General features: G+C 45.7%; 2 protein-coding genes and 1 long non-coding RNA gene across 6 annotated transcripts; 2 read left to right on the top strand and 1 right to left on the bottom strand.

Moving 5' to 3' along the window:
• The first annotated feature begins 4 nt into the window (after positions 1–4).
• cts12 (cathepsin 12) lies at positions 5–4,103 on the top strand. 2 transcript variants are annotated; one of them, XM_057038189.1, is made up of 8 exons: positions 5–1,079; positions 1,595–1,740; positions 1,828–1,947; positions 2,442–2,606; positions 2,690–2,911; positions 2,988–3,156; positions 3,289–3,394; positions 3,478–4,103. In XM_057038189.1, exons 1-8 carry the CDS (start codon positions 1,049–1,051, stop codon positions 3,575–3,577), a joined length of 1,059 nt encoding a protein of 352 aa, XP_056894169.1. In that variant the 5' UTR covers positions 5–1,048; the 3' UTR covers positions 3,578–4,103. The 2 variants fall into 2 exon arrangements, with proteins under 2 accessions (XP_056894169.1, XP_056894168.1); XM_057038188.1 differs by having other exon boundaries at positions 5–1,740.
• A 178-nt stretch (positions 4,104–4,281) lies between these two features.
• Positions 4,282–18,208, top strand: lama3 (laminin, alpha 3). 2 transcript variants are annotated; one of them, XM_057038180.1, is made up of 37 exons: positions 4,282–4,606; positions 6,830–6,943; positions 7,120–7,232; positions 7,304–7,387; positions 7,479–7,582; positions 7,722–7,915; positions 8,665–8,775; positions 8,913–9,024; positions 9,140–9,304; positions 9,703–9,890; positions 9,962–10,078; positions 10,145–10,299; positions 10,385–10,517; positions 10,582–10,681; positions 10,801–10,908; positions 10,977–11,141; positions 11,237–11,391; positions 11,504–11,701; positions 11,794–11,942; positions 12,020–12,182; positions 12,495–12,622; positions 12,697–12,844; positions 12,926–13,030; positions 13,117–13,253; positions 13,335–13,452; positions 14,955–15,089; positions 15,175–15,311; positions 15,386–15,502; positions 15,595–15,718; positions 15,801–15,895; positions 15,984–16,164; positions 16,510–16,656; positions 16,750–16,909; positions 16,980–17,107; positions 17,174–17,264; positions 17,337–17,444; positions 17,534–18,208. In XM_057038180.1, the coding sequence occupies exons 1-37, from the start codon at positions 4,418–4,420 to the stop codon at positions 17,671–17,673; spliced, it is 5,016 nt and encodes a 1,671-aa protein (XP_056894160.1). In that variant the 5' UTR covers positions 4,282–4,417; the 3' UTR covers positions 17,674–18,208. The 2 variants fall into 2 exon arrangements, with proteins under 2 accessions (XP_056894160.1, XP_056894159.1); XM_057038179.1 differs by having other exon boundaries at positions 15,795–15,895.
• LOC130528627 (uncharacterized) lies at positions 10,309–15,182 on the bottom strand. Of its 2 annotated transcripts, XR_008951339.1 has the most exons (4): positions 13,992–15,182; positions 13,282–13,882; positions 11,467–11,563; positions 10,309–11,314 (listed from the first exon to the last, which is right to left on the bottom strand). It is a non-coding gene; the product is annotated as an uncharacterized LOC130528627 (long non-coding RNA). The 2 variants fall into 2 exon arrangements; XR_008951338.1 differs by having other exon boundaries at positions 13,282–15,182.
• Positions 18,209–18,552: the final 344 nt, after the last annotated feature.

The following is an 18,552-nucleotide window of genomic DNA, read 5'->3' as shown; positions in this document are numbered from 1 at the left end:
GAGCCGCCAGGTGGCCGCTGGGGGGCGCTGCTCAGCACGGCTGATGCAGATGCTGCGTTCACGTCCGACCAGCCAATTATTTCTCTTCATTACTGATTTCAGATTGTTGTTGTTTGTGTTTCTTCTATGAAACACGTTCTTGATATTTTCGTTTAATAATTTAAATTCAACAACAATGACACTACTACTATTACTATTATGATTACTACCACGATTAATAATAATAAAAACACTTTATGCATTTTTGTAAGAAAAGTGATCATTGAATCTATTTTTTGCTAATTAAATAAAACTTTTTTGAACAACTTTTAGTATTTTAGATATAGTTATGCTGATAGAAAGCAGTATTAGTGTCGCCTACTTGTTAAAGATTAGAATAAATCTGCAGCATGCTGTAAACAGATGTACTGATGTTGAAAACGTTTTAAAAGACAAAATTCGATATTATAATGAGTTAGCTCACTCATAGTTGAAGGAGTTGTATAGTACACCCCACCACCTCATGCCACTAGAAAATGTGTAGATTTAGAATATAAACAAACAGTATATACCATGTTTTTACTATTCTGCAGATTCAAACAAATCAACAAGTCTTGCAATTACTTCTCAATTTCATCCCTTGCTAAAAACGTCTAATACCAGAGAACAATGCTCAAAATTAGGAAATGCAGTAATAAGAAAAAGAAAAATACAATAATAAGTCATGATTTATTGCTGGATAATAAAGTCAAAACAAACCTTTCACCCGAATCTGTTTTATTTTAGTCATTTGTGTATAAAGTATAATGTCAAGAATTATTGCTAATTACAAAATTCCATGCCAAGATTCACAATATTGCAGCTTTAGCTCTTTCTTGATGATAATGGTGGCATTACTGAGGAGGAGTAGCGTAAGCATCTTATTTTTGTTGACTAATGTCCCTCTCAGGTGCTTGCAACAGTGTTGATTTAGGGATTCAGTAAAGTATAGTGGAAGCATGGACTGCTCCAAGGCTATAAAAGGGAGGAGGAGAGCGAGTCTGTGGCTGTCTGGAACCACGCTCACATCATGGGAACTAAACAGACTCACATCCATGCAGGTAAGCTGGACGGGCAAACTACAAAACATTTGTACAGATGTTTTATTTTATATTTTTTAAGTATTGTATTGGGGGATCAGCAGGAAAATGTGCATTTTGCACTTTGCAAACAGTTGTCTTGTATTTGACAGACATTGCAGTCTTTTAGCTTGATATTCCTGTTTTGTAATACAAAATAATTCTACATGAAAGTGCAACTTAGTTAGAGTTCAATCAGATAATGGTCATTCTTAGATGATTGAAAATATTATGGAGTTGGATTTAACAAACCAAATGAACTAATATTGAAATGAATGTAACATTTTTAAATGCACCTGGCCTTCTTTTGTGCTGGAAGACTTCCAGTTGAACTGACAATTCGTCTAAACTTTCACATTTTAAATAGCCGATATGCAATAGTTTCAAAGTAGATGTGCATAGAAGCGTTTGCATAAAAAAGGCTTTGATGAAGAGCAGCTGCACCAGACTAAAGGTCTGGAGGTCCTACTCGCGGTCTAACTCTGATCCTCTTGCAGGGCTTCGCGCCCCCTCCCTGCGGACGGCAGTCCTGCTCCTCGCCCTCCTGTGCTTCCCTCAGCAGGTGGCCTCAGACTCGGACGAGGCGATCCTGACTGATTGGGATATCTGGAAGAGCATGAACGGAATCTCCTATGACGATATGGTGAGACACATCAGCTCTGAGACACGAGCGCCGCATGTGCCCCAGCTGACCCTAACGGACGGGGATGTGTTTGCATTTGTTGTGCAGGAGGACATGCAGAGGAAGGTCATCTGGGAGGGGAACAAGCAGCAGATTGAAGACAACAATCAGGGGTTTTTAATGGGCTCCAAGCATTTTACTATGGCCATGAATAAATACGGAGATCTGGTGAGAACCAAAGTTTAGATAGATGTTAAAGAATTTAACAGTTGACCTTAAGCCTGAACATCAGCCCGAGGTCACAGTTTAGTTACCAAACCAAACATTAAGTAGTATCTTTACATAGTTGTACTTTTTTTCCCCTTTACTTTGAAAACTTCTGAATTAGATGATCCAAGAAAGTCAAAGACTCAGGAAAAAAGTGCTCCAAACTGTGTATGAATAAATAGTTATTGACTTATTTCTGTCAGTTGTTGTTCAAAGATCATTTTTGAACAGCGCTTTATAAAACATGTTAAAGGTTAAACATAAAGATGCCAAAGAGTCGAGTTTGAAGAATGCAGTTTGGTTTGAAGGTTGTATCTCTGTAAAGATAAAATTACAACTGGTGCTTATTTGTCTGCTTTCTCAGCTTTAACACAGAAAAGGGAGCATCTAAATTTTCTATTATCCTTCTCACTAATCCATACCTCCTGTGTGGTAACCTCTCCTGCGTGTTCCAGACAGCTCAAGAGTTCCAGGTTTTGCAAGGTGCCATGATAGACGCCCAGTTGGCAAAGAGAGGAAAGACGGTCGCGTCCCGAAAGCTCCGCAACAGCGCTAAAAAATTTGACGGGATGGTTATCGACTACAGGCAGATGGGTTACGTCACCGAGGTGAAAGACCAGGTAAGACTGGGTCCTAAAGTTGTGATGGATGCCTCTAATGTGGGACCAGTCCTGTAAAATGTAATGTAAATGTTTGTTGGCAGGGTTACTGCGGCTCTTGCTGGGCCTTCAGCACTACAGGAGCCATTGAGGGACAAATATTCAAGAAGACGGGTCAGCTCATATCCTTGAGCGAGCAGAACCTGGTGGACTGTTCCAAGTCTTACGGTACCTACGGCTGCAGCGGCGCCTGGATGGCCAACGCCTACGACTACGTGGTGAACAACGGCCTGGAGTCCACCATCACCTACCCGTACACCTCAGTGGTGAGGACGGCTCCGGCGCTTCATCGCCACAGCCAGCCGCTTCTCTTCACCTCCTGTCCTGTGTTTCCCCCAACAGGACACCCAGCCCTGTTACTATGACAGCAGACTTGCGGTGGCGCACATTAAAGACTACAGGTTCATACCCAAAGGAGATGAGCAGGCTCTGGCCGATGCCGTGGCAACTATCGGCCCCATCACAGTGGCCATCGATGCGTCTCACTCAAGCTTCCTGTTCTACAGCTCAGGTAAGTTTAAAATTTACTGAAAGGTTAAAGGTGATGGTCCTCTGGGCCACCCTAGTTCTATTAATAATCAACTTCCTGTTCCTGTTTGACAGCTCCTAGTTTTTATGCATCGACCATAACTGTCTTCCCCAGGAATATACGAGGAGTCCAACTGTAACCCGAACAATCTGAGCCACGCGGTGCTGCTGGTCGGCTACGGTTCTGAGGGAGGTCAGGACTACTGGCTCATCAAAAACAGGTCCGGGGAAAAGCACCATAGCCACGACTGCCCCGTGTCAGCAGCAGTTCCTTCAACGTGTCTTTTTTTAAAACTCTTTTCAGTTGGGGGCCCAGTTGGGGGGAAGGCGGGTACATGCGCCTCATTCGAGACGGCAAGAACCCGTGCGGCATCGCCAGCTACGCCCTGTACCCCATCCTGTGATTCGGAGTCTTCTCTTTCGTCTTCGGTCCCAGCGATGCGGCCCGTCATGGTTCCTCCCTTGTGAAACGTTGACTCTCGCTGGGGCCACAGTTTGTGGTACTTCTCTCAGGGACGTAGAACACACAGGCCGAGACATTCAAATAATGTTTTGAAATTAGGACGTGATTTTATTGTGAAAATGCAGCAATTTGCTGGCATTAGCATTATTGGTTTTTGTAATCCTATTTTTTGTCATATAAACCACAGACATTTGGTATACAGTAAATATAAGATATACTGTTTATGAATACTGCGAAAACGCCTTCATCAGTTTGACCTTTTTGACCTTTAGGGATCTTCAAAAAGCAATCCTTGCAATATAACAAGTCCTGTCACCATCCTGGAAATAATCCTGTGATGGACACTATCCTGATTTATAATCTTTAACATTATGTTTCGAGTCACAGTGTAAAATGATGTAATCCCCACTTTTTACTTGCAGAGGCATACTTTCATTTGTAAGTAATAAAATGCTTTTCCAACCTTTCATGGTGGCTGATTTGGAGTGAACACGCGAGCATGAGGAGTTTGCAGATGTCAGATCACCTGTGTTTGACCTGCATTTGCAGGCCGTTTTATGACGGCGCAGATGAAGAAACCTCCGCAGAGATAAAGTAGTCCCGGTCTCACTGGCAGCGGCGGAGCAGAAACGTGGCAGAACTCTTAGCCACGCCTCGTTGACCCTTGTGCAGGGTCAGGCTCATCTACGCAGTTTCCCTTCATGCTGGTCTGCAGTCGGAGAGCTCAAAGGTTGACATCTTACCTGCAGCCGGAGGATTATCTCTCTCTGAATCGGCCACAATGCAACGGCTCGCTCCGCTGCTTCGCATTTCTCTCTGGCTGCTTTGCCTGCATCCAGGTTCTCTCTCTGCACAACAATCGTTAAAGTTCAGGTACGAGCAGCACAGGAAGAGCCCTCGGGAGACACATGGAGGGAGAAGGTTCTGTGATCCTTTGTTCAGCAACCAGACAGCAGGGGTTACTGGTCAGGTAAACCAGCGTTTGTGTACTCTGAAACTCTGTTTTTGAAACCTATGAAGCAGCTCTACTGAGGTCCTCACTCCTCTTTTTGTTTTATTAAAACAGCAGCAGGTGGTTCCTGGCTATACAGCCATTTGATTTTGATGTGTTGTACAGAGCAGGGAAAACTGTACTGCCGACGTCCTCTCTAGGATGCCACAGGGGGCATTTTCAGAAGGGGGGGGGTGGTGTCACGGAGTGAGCCGTGCCGCTTGTGCACGCACACACACACACACACACACACACATTCCTTCACACAAGCGCACAGCGAATAGGCAGCTATTTGCCGGCAACATTTTAATATCGTGGCTGACCTTCCGCTGTGTTGCATTTCATTCCCATACCGTGGTTTGGTTTACTTAGTTTTAAGCATGTCACACACCACTTTTTGCCATAGCCTCCCATGGGATTACGTTGTAGCCGATATGCACGGATTGGCCAACCAGCATTTATGTTACAATTGTTCCCACTCGCGTTAGCAATGCACTTCATATTGTCTCCCAGTAACACCTTCCGTCTGCTTAACATTGCCCAACATCCTCAAAGAATCACACATACACTATGGCTGTTTAAAACATCAAGGTTTATTTGTTTGTCATTTATCAAAAGCATCAGTATTTCAGTGACTCACCCGCGTGACATACTTCCTGGTTTTGGTGAAACTGTTGGACTGTTCAATGTTTGTATTTATGGAGGGGTTTCGCGGGGGCTACGGCACAATCTATTTTAGCGGGGGTGTTTCATTGTCCATCCATCCATCCATCCTCTACCGCTTATCCGGGGTCGGGTCGCGGGGGCAGCAGCCTAAGAAGAGAAGCCCAGACTTCCCTCTCCCCAGCTACCTCCTCCAGCTCATCCGGGGGGATCCCCAGGCGTTCCCAGGCCAGTCGAGAGACATAGTCTCTCCAACGTGTCCTGGGTCTTCCCGGGGGTCTCCTACCGGAGGGACATGCCCTGAACACCTCACCAGGGAGGCGTCCAGGGGGCATCCTAACTAGATGCCCAAGCCACCTCATCTGGCTCCTCTCAACGCAGAGGAGCAGCAGCTCTACTCCGAGCTCCTCCCGGATGGCAGAGCTTCTCACCCTATCTCTAAGGGAGAGCCCAGCCACCCTACGGAGGAAGCTCATTTCGGCCGCTTGTACCCGTGATCTTGTTCTTTCGGTCATTACCCAAAGCTCATGACCATAGGTGAGGGTAGGAACGAAGATCGACCGGTAAATCTCTCTTCACCACTACGGACCGGTCAGATCCGCCTGTCGATCTCCTGCTCCATTCTTCCCTCACTCGTGAACAAGACCCCGTGGTAGTTGAACTCCTCCACTTGAGGCAGGATCTCCTCCTTGACCCAGAGAAGGCACTCCACCTTTTTCCGGTTGAGAACCATGGCCTCGGATATGGAGGTGCTGATTTTCATCCCAGCCGCTTCACATGCGGCGGCGAACCGATCCAGTGATAGTTGGAGGTCACGGGCCGATGACGCCAACAGGACCACATCATCCGCAAAAAGCAGAGACCCGATCCTGAGGTCACTAAACCGGACCCCCTCAACACCTAGACTGCACCTAGTGTTTCATTGTGGTAGGGTGAACATGTATTGTACTATGCACTGGGTGGTTTTTGGTGGTGGAAATTTCCTTTGGATAGGTATGCATATTATGTATGTTCTTCTCAGTTGTTATTTTGAGTTTAGAAATGTATTATTTAGCGTGATAATAATTTTGATAATTGGTTTAATCTGTGTGTGTGTGTGTGGGGGGGGGGGGGGTATATAAGCCCTGTAGTAGGCCCAGACGGGTGGTTCTTTTTGGGTTTGGCATGATGGAGAAAGGGTCGAAGTTGTGGCTGAGTAGAAGTGTGCAGGGTCTTTATGGTATTGAATTTATTTAGCCTGGCAACTTTGAAGCTACTGGTATTTTCTAGTTATTGTTTTGCTTAGTTTGTGTTTGTATTTTGGTTATACTCTGAGCACGGAATGTTTTGCACACTTTTAAACATAGAAAAATAAAAATATATTCTTGGGGAAAGAAGCTTCCATCTCCCTCTGTCTCTTCCACCGCCGACCATTCTTGCGACAGTCAGATTTATTTTAATTTTAATGTCACCAAATCAAAAACACCCAAAAGCTTTGTTCTTAGCAGTTGATGTGTGTGCGGGGACGTGATGGGCTGACATGTGTCTTCGTCTCCACAGAAGTGCAGCCCTGGCTTCTACAGAGAGCCGGTGGGTCCCTACAGGTATCGGTGTGTTCCCTGCAGCTGTAGCGGATTCTCCAGCGAGTGTGACGGGGACACGGGGAACTGCTTGGTGGGTGTGCAGATAAAGTAGCAACAGAGCAAAGGTTCACTCATGTCCTCATCGTCCTCTCAGAGCTGAGGTGCCGATTTGGTGAAGCTCTGACCCCAAAGTTTCAGCCAACCACAGCAGATTAAACATGTTTGGATCGAATCAGTGATTATTAACAGGATTGTTGTGACCTGCAGAACTGTCGCTTCGACACCACCGGTGACCGCTGTGAACGCTGTAAAGAGGGTTATTATAGAGGTGCGGTGAACCAGACGTGCCAGGCCTGTCCGTGCCCCTCCACCAGGAACAAGTCTGCTTCTTCTTCTTCTTCTTTCTGGTTGTCATGTATCCGCAGGAAAAGCTCATTCTGTCTGTCTGCAGCTTCGCTGTGGCCTGTCTGGACATCGGATCAGGAGTGATGGAGTGTTTGTGTAAGCGAGGTTACATCGGAGCCAACTGTGAGAGGTGATCATTTCCTTCCACTTTTCTTATCATCGTGAAAGAACTCCAGTCCTGGAATCAAGGAGTGTCCTGTGTTTACTGTTGTTTCTGTAAGATGTGCGTTTGGTTACTATGGTAACCCGGTGAAGGATGGAGGCAGCTGTAAACCATGCATCTGTAAAGACAACAACATGAGCATATGTGATCCTTTAACAGGAGGTAATAACATATGACACAAGTAGAAAAATCATCTTTATTAAATGTAAATTTATCCAGCAGGAGGATTTTTCTGTGTCTAACAGGCAGGTTATTGAGGTACAAACTTTCTATGATGCTCAATATGTTTGTCTTTCAAAAGAATGCATTTCATCTGGTGACAGCGGCTCTGTTGATGGTTGCCGTGGTGAGAGCTGCATCTCCACCCTGCTTGTAGAAACAGAAAAGTGGGATGATGCCCTGGTGTCTGTGAAGCAGCGGCTGCAGAACATCTCTGCTGACATAGACTCCATCTCCAGGCTGAGTCACCTGGGAGCTCACATCTCTGAAACTAAGGTAGCTCTAACGCAGGTAACCAAGGTGATAGTACCACAGGTAACCAAGGTAGATATAACACAGGTAACCAAGGTGACGGTAACACGGGTAACCAAGGTAGATATAACACAGGTAACCAAGGTGATAATAACACAAGTAACCAAGGTAGCTCTAAAACAGGTAACCAAGGTAGATATAACACAGGTAACCAAGGTAGCTATAAAACAGGTAACCAAGGTAGATATAACACAGGTAACCAAGGTGATAGTAACACAGGTAACCAAGGTAGATATAACACAGGTAACCAAGGTGACGGTAACACAGGTAACCAAGGTAGATATAACACAGGTAACCAAGGTGATAGTAACACACGTGACCAAGGTAGCTATAAAACAGGTAACCAAGGTGATGGTAACACAGGTAACCAAGGTAGATATAACACAGGTAACCAAGGTAGATATAACACAGGTAACCAAGGTGATAGTAACACACATAACCAAGGTAGATATAACACAGGTAACCAAGGTGACGGTAACACAGGTAACCAAGGTAGATATAACACAGGTAACCAAGGTGATAGTAACACAGGTAACCAAGGTAGATATAACACAGGTAACCAAGGTGATAGTAACACAGGTAACCAAGGTAGATATAACACAGGTAACCAAGGTGACGGTAACACAGGTAACCAAGGTAGATATAACAGTCTTAGGAAAGGAAGCAGCATTTTTCTACACAATGATGCTTCTTCATCTGTTCTGTTGTTTCAGCTTCTCCTCAGGAACTTCAGCACAAGTATAAAACTCCGGAATGCCACGGTGATACAGCTGGAAGGAGACGCTGCTGTGACCACGGACGACGTTAGTAAAATAGGAGAAGAGGTGAGTTTTTGAAGTCAAACCTCAGAAGAACCATTCAAATTATCATATGAAACATGAACATGAATCACTGTTTCATTTTATGGTGAAACCTTCCTATGAACTTATAACCAGTGAGCATTAGCCTCTCCTCTGTCCAGGTATTCGGAGCTGCCTTAGATCTGAAGGGGCTCGCGGTTAAGGTGAATGAAATAAATGAAAAGATGGAAGATCTCCTCTCTCAAGCTGAAGTGGTCATAATGAGAGCAAAAGGTAGCTCCGCTCACCAGACAGAGCTGTATTAAAAAGCATACATGAGGTAAAAACCACCTGTTTCAAAGTACCGCATAACATTAACGGGAGCGTTTCTGTCATTCTACCATGACAGGTTTGAGAAAGCAGCTACCAGAGGTGAAACCTGGCCCGTCACCGACGCCGCCCGAACAGAGTAAGGTGGTGGAGGCAGCTCAGGAGATCATCCAGGAAGTGAGGAAGAGTCGCTGCATCAGTCAGAGAGACAAAGCTGTCAGGGGGCAAGAGGAGGCCCACACCTGTGAGTGGTTTCCCTCCAGAACAGGATTCTGCTCAGTGTTGCTCAGTGGAGAGAATGTTCCTCTTTTTTTTTCTTTTTTTAAATTTATTTAATTTGAATGCCTTATCTGGTAGTCAGAATCCTGGTGCTCCATGTCCGAATAGACTCTGCTGATAAAAATATAAATGTGGGATTTATGCCATGTATAAGTGTTAGCTGTTACCATGCATACCATTAGCATCCAAATCTTTTAAAAATGGCTTACTTTATAGCTAAAATAAACATATTAACAGGTTGATACACAAAAAAAACAGTTTTGTTGTCTTTCACTAGATATAACAATCATGCAAACAATGCTTGGCAACAATAATCAAATCAAATCTGACCAAGTTAAACTGTGGATCTCTGTATCGTGACAGTGTTGAACACGATCAGGAAGGCGACTGCGGCAGACCTTCAGATGATGTTAAAGCAGTCTTCAGACTCTCTGATGGCCTCAGAGTCGTCTCTCAGGTGGATGTCTGAGCTGCTGGCAGATGCAGCAGACAGGGCCGACAGGCTTTTGGGCCTCAATCTCAGGAGTCTTTCCGTGCTGGGACGTGTGGAGGTGATGTGACTGCAGATCTGTGTGTTCATACTGACAGTACAGTCACACTGATGTTGTACCCTGTGGTGCAGCGTCTCCACCCACAGCTGCAAAGAGAGGAAGGCGGACTCCTCCATGCATCTGAAACCATTAGAGACCTGCTGGGTAACGTCTCAGACGTTCTTTCAACATTGAGGAACATTAAAACAGTACGTTGAAACCCCTCACTGCTCATTTTGGCACATCAGGCGTATGCTAACGAGTGTGAACTGCAGGACTTCGAGAGCCACGCGGCTCAGACACACGGGGCCAAACTTGAACTCCTGACCAGGTTGAACTGCATCTTCTCAATAATGGCGAAGGCGAATGTGGTCACCGAGGCTGAAGAACATGCAGAGGAACTCCACAGAGTGGTAGAACAGATTCAGCAGTGAGTGTATAAATTGATATCATTTAATTTAATTTGAAGACAGTTGTGTTACTGTTCATATTCCCTGTTGTGTGTGACATTGCAGAGTGTTTGATAATGTGACCGGCAGTACCGTCGATGCTCTGGGTATCGGGCCCAATGGCAACATAGGGAACATAATAGAGGAGGCAGAGGGCGCAGCAAATCAGTCCTCAGAGGTCATAGGTCAAACCTTAGAGGTAAGATGAGGCAATTCTTACAGCTTCTGAGAGATTTGACCTCTGCAAATTCACAATAAATCAGGTCATGAGAGCAGAAGATCTGGTCAACACAACTGGAAGACTGAGAGATGAATCCAAGCGTTTGTGGACGGATGTCAGTGAGACTGAACGAGACATCGGCGGTGCGTAGATTTGAATGTTCTCTAGACCAAAAGATCGACACATCAGGCCTAGCTTTTAGACCTCACAATTGCGTTTCCAATTGAGAGCTCTAAACTTAGGTTGACTGTTTATTTTGTAGTGGCGTCAAATACAGTGAAGACCTGGAAAGATGAGATCAACAAACAACAGGACTCACTGGCCAGGAACATCTCGATCCTGAATGATGATCTCAAATCCATCGGAAGAGGTGGGAGGACTGTTTATTATTGACTGATTATTCAGATCAGCAGCATGAGCCATTATTCTTAATTCCAGACGACACAGCCGCCCTGATAGAGTCCGCGAAAACCGCTGCGTCTGTTCTAACCTCCACCGCCGCCATAGTAACAGAGAGACTGCGCCACATCAGCCAGGAAGTGGAGGCGATAACTTTGACCAACGGAGATTCCAACTATTTACTGTCTGAGGCGGGGGACGCGTGTAAGTGCTTCTGATGGAAAAAATAGTTGCATTGACGTAATAACGGGACCCTCGTTTGATTCAGGTGATTTTGAAAACTTTAACGTTGATTCCAGGCCGGAATTTGAGTCAAAATCTTCCTGTGTTGGAAGACCAAGTCAGACATGTTGAGGGACTCAGCAAGAGAGCGCCCCCTGTTGGTAAAAACATGACAGAAAGTATCAGGAAAATAAAGGATGTCATAGAAGAGGCAAGAAACCTTGTTAATAGGGTTCGTTTTTTTTTTTTTTTTTAAAATATGTACAATAAATCTATAAAGAAATAATGGATAGGCAGAAAACATTACCTCATGCTACCTCCTCTGTTTTTCTTTCTTTTTTCAGCTCTCCTTTGCCACAATCTTCAATGGAAAAGGTCATGTGGAGCTTCCTCCTCCCAGAAACCTTGAAGACATTAAAGCATTTACTGTTGTTGATCTGCTTATGAATCGCCATCTCTCTGGGGACCGCTCCAGGCGTAAGAGACGCCGGGACAAACACAGGGACGGAAACGCCTTTGTTTTCTATATGGGCAACAGGAACGTGAGCAAGAACATCTTTAAGTAGATAAAAAATGTCCATTTTTCCAGTGTGACTTTGTTTTGAGCTTTTTGTCTGTCTTTTTTCCTTTTCAGACCTCTGGCGACTACATCGGGATGGCCTTGAGACACAAAGTCCTGATCTTTGTCTATAAATTAGGGGGGTTGGTCCATGAAGTCGAAACCAGCCAAATCACAGAAGCCAGTGCCGACTCCTCTAACATGGACAGAGTTGTTTTCCACAGGTGACCCACTTTAATTTTCTCCCGCCTCCACCAGATCTGACCCTCAGATTATGCCTGTGTCTCATCACCTTCTGCAGAGTTTACCAGGATGCTGAAGTTCACATCACAAAGAACTTCACCTCGCAGCAGCCCGTCCAGCTCTCCCCGAAACGCAACCTTCCAAACACGACCTCGGGTGTTCTTGGGCTCGATCCCCATAGTCTTGTTCTCTATGTGGGGGGCTATCCTGAAGACTTTAAGGTATCTGACCTCCTCTTTATATAAGGTTTCTGAGCATTGGAAACCAAGAATGTGACATCATGGAACCTGAACAATAACCAGTGGGATAAAGTACCTAAAACTTCCTTTGTCCTCCACCACTCCACACAATACCACATTAAAAAAAAAATCTCTAGACCACCGAAAAAAATAACAATATTGAAAATATTCCCTTATCAATTCAAATATCTTTGAGCCATTCCAATTTTAGATCATTTATCCTTGTTCCGATGATGTCATCAAGCTGAAATCATGAAGCGCACTTGAACACTTTCCGGACGTGTTTTGTTGTAGCCTCCGGCAGAGTTGGATTATCCCAAATTCAGAGGAGCCATGAAAGTTTCCTACATAAATGACAATCCCGTCTCTCTCTTCAACTACCGACGTGCAGTTAATATGGAGACGACACATCTGGCTGTGAGGTAAACTCGACAGTCAGTAAAGGCACCCGTAGAGATCAGGATTCAACTGCTCCACGACGGCCTTTTTTCTTTAGGATGCCCAGGTCAGAGGAGTCTGATTACTATGATGGGACAGGTTATCGCGTGGCCTTCATAAAGGACCCCAAGAGGAACAGAAGAATCTTCAAGTTTCGCACAAAGAGCCGAGAGACAAATGCCCTGCTGTTCTATATCGGAAACAAAGTTGGTGTCTTTTGAAACGTTTATTGATGAGAGCAGTCTACCAGCGTGCTAAACATGCTTCTGTCCTTTGGATGTTAACAGGAGACGTTTTTCTGCCTGATTTTGGAGGGAGGCCTCCTGGTGCTGCGAGGACGGGAGGCGGGTAAAGAGCTCCGAGTCCAGAGTGCTGGACAAGTGTCTCTCTTCGTAGGTTCACCCTCAGGCCTCCTGAATTCACCCTTCAAATTCCTCCTGAATTCACCTTTCAACTGATCTGTCCTGTCCTCCCTCAGGACCAACAGTTCGCAGTCGTCGTGGATGATGCGTTCACTGTCCACTACGGACCGGATCAGATCTCAGCAGAACACAACCAAGGTACAAGCTACGTGAGGTATTACATTGGAGGCCTGCCGGCGTCACTCAGACACAGGTAACCACACTGAGGAGTGGATTCTCACCATCTCAGCAGGCTGCTGTTGCTGTTATGTATCAATGCGCTTGTATATCTCAGACACAACATCACGTCTCCACCGCTGAGGGGGTGTGTGGGTCACGTGACTGCAAACGGAGAGAGCGTCGAGTACGGAGAGACGCTGGGCGTGGCTGCCGGATGTCCCGTCTCACTGCTGGTAATCTGGTTCCTGACTTATTGCCTGTACAAAAGCATCAAGTTTGATCCAGGAAGTGTCAGAAAACAAAATGTGAATCTTGAGACTGAAAACAATTGCAACATCTGGTTGGATTTCAGCATCCAAACCCAACATTGTGGTTTTAAATGTTGGTTTTTGATTGAATAGAATTTTGTTTCCAAATGAAGAAACTTTTGGGCTGTGATTCGATTCCATAGAAAAGCAGCTGTCAATCATCCAGAACAGGACAGCACAACACCTAAAAACAACTTGTTATGATCTGCGGACACGAATCAGGACCCCAAATGCAGACACGCACGATAGCGTGAGGCTGAAATCAAGTTTACTGAGGTCCAAGTTCAGAACAGAGCCAAAGGGTGCAGGTGAAAGACAAACACAGTCAGACGGGAGCAGGCATCCGAGAGGCGACCTGCAGGAAAGACGAACGATTAGTTCCAGACTGGAAACAGGTTTGAGGAAACAAACTTGCAAAGAGCGTTTTAGGAGCCAGGCTGTACCACAGGGGGTTAACAACGAACTTTTTAACACAGGTAGATATAACACAGGGATGATTGACTGGAGATCAGTCTCAGGTGTGCTTTGATCGCCCAACGGGGGAGAGTCTGGAAGCCGCTCCGCCCAGCCTGAAAACAGACAAACAAGGGAAACGGACAAGACACAGATGGGGAGGGGGAGAGGGAAAACACTCGGGACTCCTAACACAACTAAAATCTGACTTAACTTATAGTGGGGAGGGAAAACATCCCAAAACCATCCATCCCAAAACAAAAAAAATAAGCAAAAACATAAATAGTCACATTCTTTGCTGTCACACTCATGTTGATCATTCATATGGCATTTAGTTCTGTTTGTTCAGCCTTGAGATGGTTCTGCATCTTCATTGGACTCCCTCTATGTTGTATATAATGGATTGGACCTGAGTTTTAAGTTACACATCAGTCTAAATAATAAGAGCTTAATGGAGTGTTTGGGTCAAGTAGGACTCTTCCTACAGTTGTCTGAACAAACCGAACAGTTGTGGGAGAAGCGTCTTGGTCAGAGAGGTAACGAAGTCAACCAAAGATCCAGATCCTGAGAGGAGACGGAGAAAATCTCAGACCGACAACCACTGCTGCAGTTCTGCACCAATACTTGGTTCTTTAGCAGAGTGGACCAATGAAAATGTGAGTGAAAGACACATTAAAATCAGGATAGCATGGGAGTCCTTCAGATGAGGTTTTGGAACCCTTGTGCTGCTTTTCATGGGTTGTTCTCTCACAAGAATGTTCACGGCCGATCCTTTTAACTCAACCCAGATGGACTCTGAGGAAGATGTAGAACCCTCTCAAAGGTGAAATGACCTACAGGAGCGTGACAGAGTCCAAATACTGAGTATACACTCTCTCAGGAATGGGTGCCCCAGTGAGCATCAGCCCAGGGGCTCCTGGTCACAGGACAGATCCAGGTCAAAATCCTTTCAACATTAATCTTTTCCTCTCCAGGGTGTCCGTTCAGCGACGGTGCGTGCTCCTCTGTCTGTGGATCCCCTGTTTCTCCAGGATCATCAGCCTCTCCGGGTCTCCGTGGGCTTCAGGAGCACGCACAGATATGGAACTCTGATCAGGAGTGGATCTCAGGTGAACCTTGCACTCCGCATTTGGAGCTTTAGCCGACAATTCAAAGTCTAAATGGATCCTTTGCTTCCCTCTGATGGTTCCGAAGGCTTCGGGCCACCACTTCCAGCTGTCCCTGGCCGACGGTTATGCTGTGGTCACAAGTGATAATTATACACTGAGATCAGACAGGAGGTGCAATGATGGAGGATGGCACTATTTGTTTACATCGAGGAGCTCGACAGGGTGAGATTATGTCACCCTCCGTGGGCCGATGCTGATTAAAATGTCACAAATGAGCCTGGTGTGATGTTTCCCAGGTTGGAGCTCAGGATCGACAACATCAAAGTGACTCAGAATCAGTCACCCGGCAACAGACGGATGAGACAAAACGGAGGGAAATTCACAGGATGCATCTCTAACCTCTACACGGGGAGGTCTGGAACCTTTCACCTGCGTTTTGAATATCCTTGCTCTCACCGCAATACGTTTCTTATAATCACTGTTTACAACAAATCTACTGAGGCAGAGCTGACCGGTCATTTACGCCTGCTGACCTAAGCTCGCTGTCACATGAGGGAGGTGATGTCATCCTTGGTGTGTGCAGTCTGGTTCTCCCCCACGGATGGAAAAGACCCCAGGAAGATGCAGCTGTGAGTGAAACGAGCTCTTATTTCTTGGAGTCCTATTGAACGAGAGGGTCCGCAGGTCACTTCTCTGCTGTGTCAGATTCAGGTTCCTGCTGGCAGCAGGTGTAAACCCCAGCGGGAATACCAGCTCTCTGAGGACAGCTGGCTCCATTACATCCCCGAGGAGAACCTTAACCACAGGTGAAGCGGTTAAGTCTCAGAACTTCTGTCATTTTCTGCTTTTATCAGTCATATTAACGGCAACTGTGATGTTCCCCACATCCAACAGGCCTCACTTCTCCCTCGATATCAAGACCACGTCCACCAAAGGGCTGATCCTCCACGTCGCAGGAGCAGGGGCCGTCCCCCTGCTCGCTCTGTACATTGCCAACGGCAAGATCAGGATGTCGCTCGGACAAAACAGAGTCATCTACCACAAACAGAGGAGCAATGATGGGAACTGGCACAGAGTAATTCAGGATTTGCTAAACTCCCCTCATCCATGTTTTCTTCATTTCTATCAGTTTTGAGTTTTTGATTCCATAAAAGAGCTAACTAACTCAATAATATCTATAGATGGGGGGGTTGAGTGCGTAATTTTAAAAAAATCTAAGAGATAATACCATAGTCTAAGGCACAAGAACACAGTAAAATGAAGAATTTAACTTGGTAGCTAGCAAAAATTCAATTTATTAAGATTTTGGATGAGCTAATCACTTCGTTGTGGCAAGAATACCTTTCACCTGCAACATTTTAGCATTTCTTTAGCCAAATAACATAAAATCTGCGTGACAGAGGAGTCCTCATGTGTGCAGGTTCAGTTCAGTGTGGAGAAGAGCACTTTTCATCTTCTGGTTGATGGTGTTCGGGTGACGGATGGACACCTAGCCAACGATGAGGGATCCTCTTTAGATCTGCACGACCTGGTTTATCTGGGAGGAGACCCAGCCAGAAACACAAAGGTGTGTAGCAAAACCTGCCTCACTCCCCGTCTGCAGACCTTTTTCCACATGTGCACACGACAAGAACCCTTTGTCCTCTGCGCTGTTCACCAGGGACACAACGTTCCCACGAACAGCATCATCGGATGTATCAGGAATGTCGAAATAAACGAGGAAGTTTTGCGGGAACCCGAGGCGAGCCACAAAACTCCACCCTGCTTCAACACACCGGCAGAGATGGGCACATACTTCGACGGGGGCTACGTCATCTCCGGTTCGGAAACACTTCACATTACTGGAGGATGTGAACACATCCGTGGATACAATGAGCTCCTCTCTTCCAGACCGACCCCTCTACGTTGGATCCCAGTTTGTGTTGGTCTTTGAGCTGCGCCCTCACCGGCTGGCAGGTCTCCTCTTCCACGCTAACAACCACAAGACAAGCCTGAATGTGTTCCTGAATGAAACAGAGGTGAAGCTATGAGCTAACAATAATCAGGCGGCAGCGCAGCGGTTGACCTACTGTACCCTCCGCTAGGTGGGCGTTGAAATGAAAGAGGGCACCAGTGCCGTCCGTGTCTCAGTGACACCAGAAATCCTCTGCGATGGTGAATTTCACACTGTTACAGGTATGTAAATATGTTTAAAACACACAAATGAAGGTTCAGAAGTTCTTAAGTTCACACGACTCCACCTGTCAGTCTCCAGACAAGATGGCGTCGTCAGTGTAACGGTGGACTCCGTGTCAGAGCAGGAGGTTGCTCCCCCAGCGCTGCTTTCAACAACGCTGCAAACGCTTCATATTGGGGGTAAATCCGATCCACATCAACTGGTTTGAATCTAGTTTGCAATTCCAATAAGGATCCCTCTCTTTCTGCTTTTGTTTGTGTCAAATTAGGCACAACGAAGGAAAACCAAGCCCCTGTGTCGTCGCCTTTTGTTGGCTGCTTGCGAAACGTGAAGTTAAATGGAAGCCCTGTGGCGTTTGAGGCAGAGTCCAGGGTTGGTCATGTGATCAGCGGGTGTCCGGCAGACTGATTTAGTGGGTGGTGTCTGCTAACTGCTGCCACTATAGGAAAAAGGCACTGGAAGAGTGCAGCCTTCCACCAAGCAGCTTATTCCTGCACATGACCTTCACCCTCAGGATGTATATGGAATATACGTATATTTGCACAATATAATAGGTTGCTTTATAGTCAAAGTACATCGGCTTTACTCTTTGGATGATCAAAGTCCCTTCAGAATCCAAAATATCAACATTTAATGAGCTCTTCCATGGCCCATTATCAACAGAAAATACATATTAACTAATTAACTTCATAACTAAGCTCTTTTGCCAACATAAACAGGTAATAAACAAATGTATTGCTACCACATAATCTGCTTGGCGATGGTAATTATGGGCAATCATCGTCCTGATTCCTGAAAAATAAATTAAATTCATATTTCATTGTAGATTGATTCCATTTGTCCTGTAAAAAATTAGATTCAAGACTGTAAACATGGTTACAGCCATAAGAATGTGAAATCATGGAAGAAATTCTATTTTCAAATAAACAGAAGTGTCGAGCTATTTCTTTGTCCTGTGGACCCAGCTGGCAGAACATGAACGCCGAGAACACGATTTTCAGCAAACTATTTATGTAAAATGTGGTTAAAACTTGCTCAGAGGAAACAGGTTTAATGCGGTTCTTCTGTTGGATCAGTCCAAGTGTTGAGGGAAGAGCGCCTGCAGCTCAGAGTGGTGTCTGCACCTCCAACCCCATAACAGCCGTCATGCTGGCAGAGATGCCCCCCGCTGTGAACGCAGCGCTCCCTCTGCTGCGGTGACAGCCGCACTCACCCAGCAGGGGGCGCCTGTGGTCAGAGTTGGTGATCCAGAAGCTCAACCTCTCGGTTCTTCTCCAGCTGTTCGTC

This window comes from Takifugu flavidus, chromosome 7 (genome assembly GCF_003711565.1).
Source record: "Takifugu flavidus isolate HTHZ2018 chromosome 7, ASM371156v2, whole genome shotgun sequence".
NCBI classification, from domain to species: domain Eukaryota; kingdom Metazoa; phylum Chordata; class Actinopteri; order Tetraodontiformes; family Tetraodontidae; genus Takifugu; species Takifugu flavidus.
Note: the sequence above shows the minus strand (reverse complement) of the source record. Positions and strands in the feature narration are given on the sequence as shown.

Bases quoted from the DNA above. Each gene is read 5' to 3' on its own strand.
- cts12 (XM_057038188.1), top strand. From the start codon at position 1,525: ATGAAGAGCAGCTGCACCAGACTAAAGGTCTGGAGGTCCTACTCGCGG. The intron at 1,948-2,441 runs GTGAGAACCAAA...TGCGTGTTCCAG, and splicing joins TGAATAAATACGGAGATCTG to ACAGCTCAAGAGTTCCAGGT. The intron at 2,912-2,987 runs GTGAGGACGGCT...TTCCCCCAACAG, and splicing joins CCTACCCGTACACCTCAGTG to GACACCCAGCCCTGTTACTA.
- lama3 (XM_057038179.1), top strand. From the start codon at position 4,418: ATGCAACGGCTCGCTCCGCTGCTTCGCATTTCTCTCTGGCTGCTTTGC. The intron at 11,392-11,503 runs GTTCGTTTTTTT...TTCTTTTTTCAG, and splicing joins CAAGAAACCTTGTTAATAGG to CTCTCCTTTGCCACAATCTT. The intron at 17,445-17,533 runs GTAAATCCGATC...GTGTCAAATTAG, and splicing joins GCAAACGCTTCATATTGGGG to GCACAACGAAGGAAAACCAA.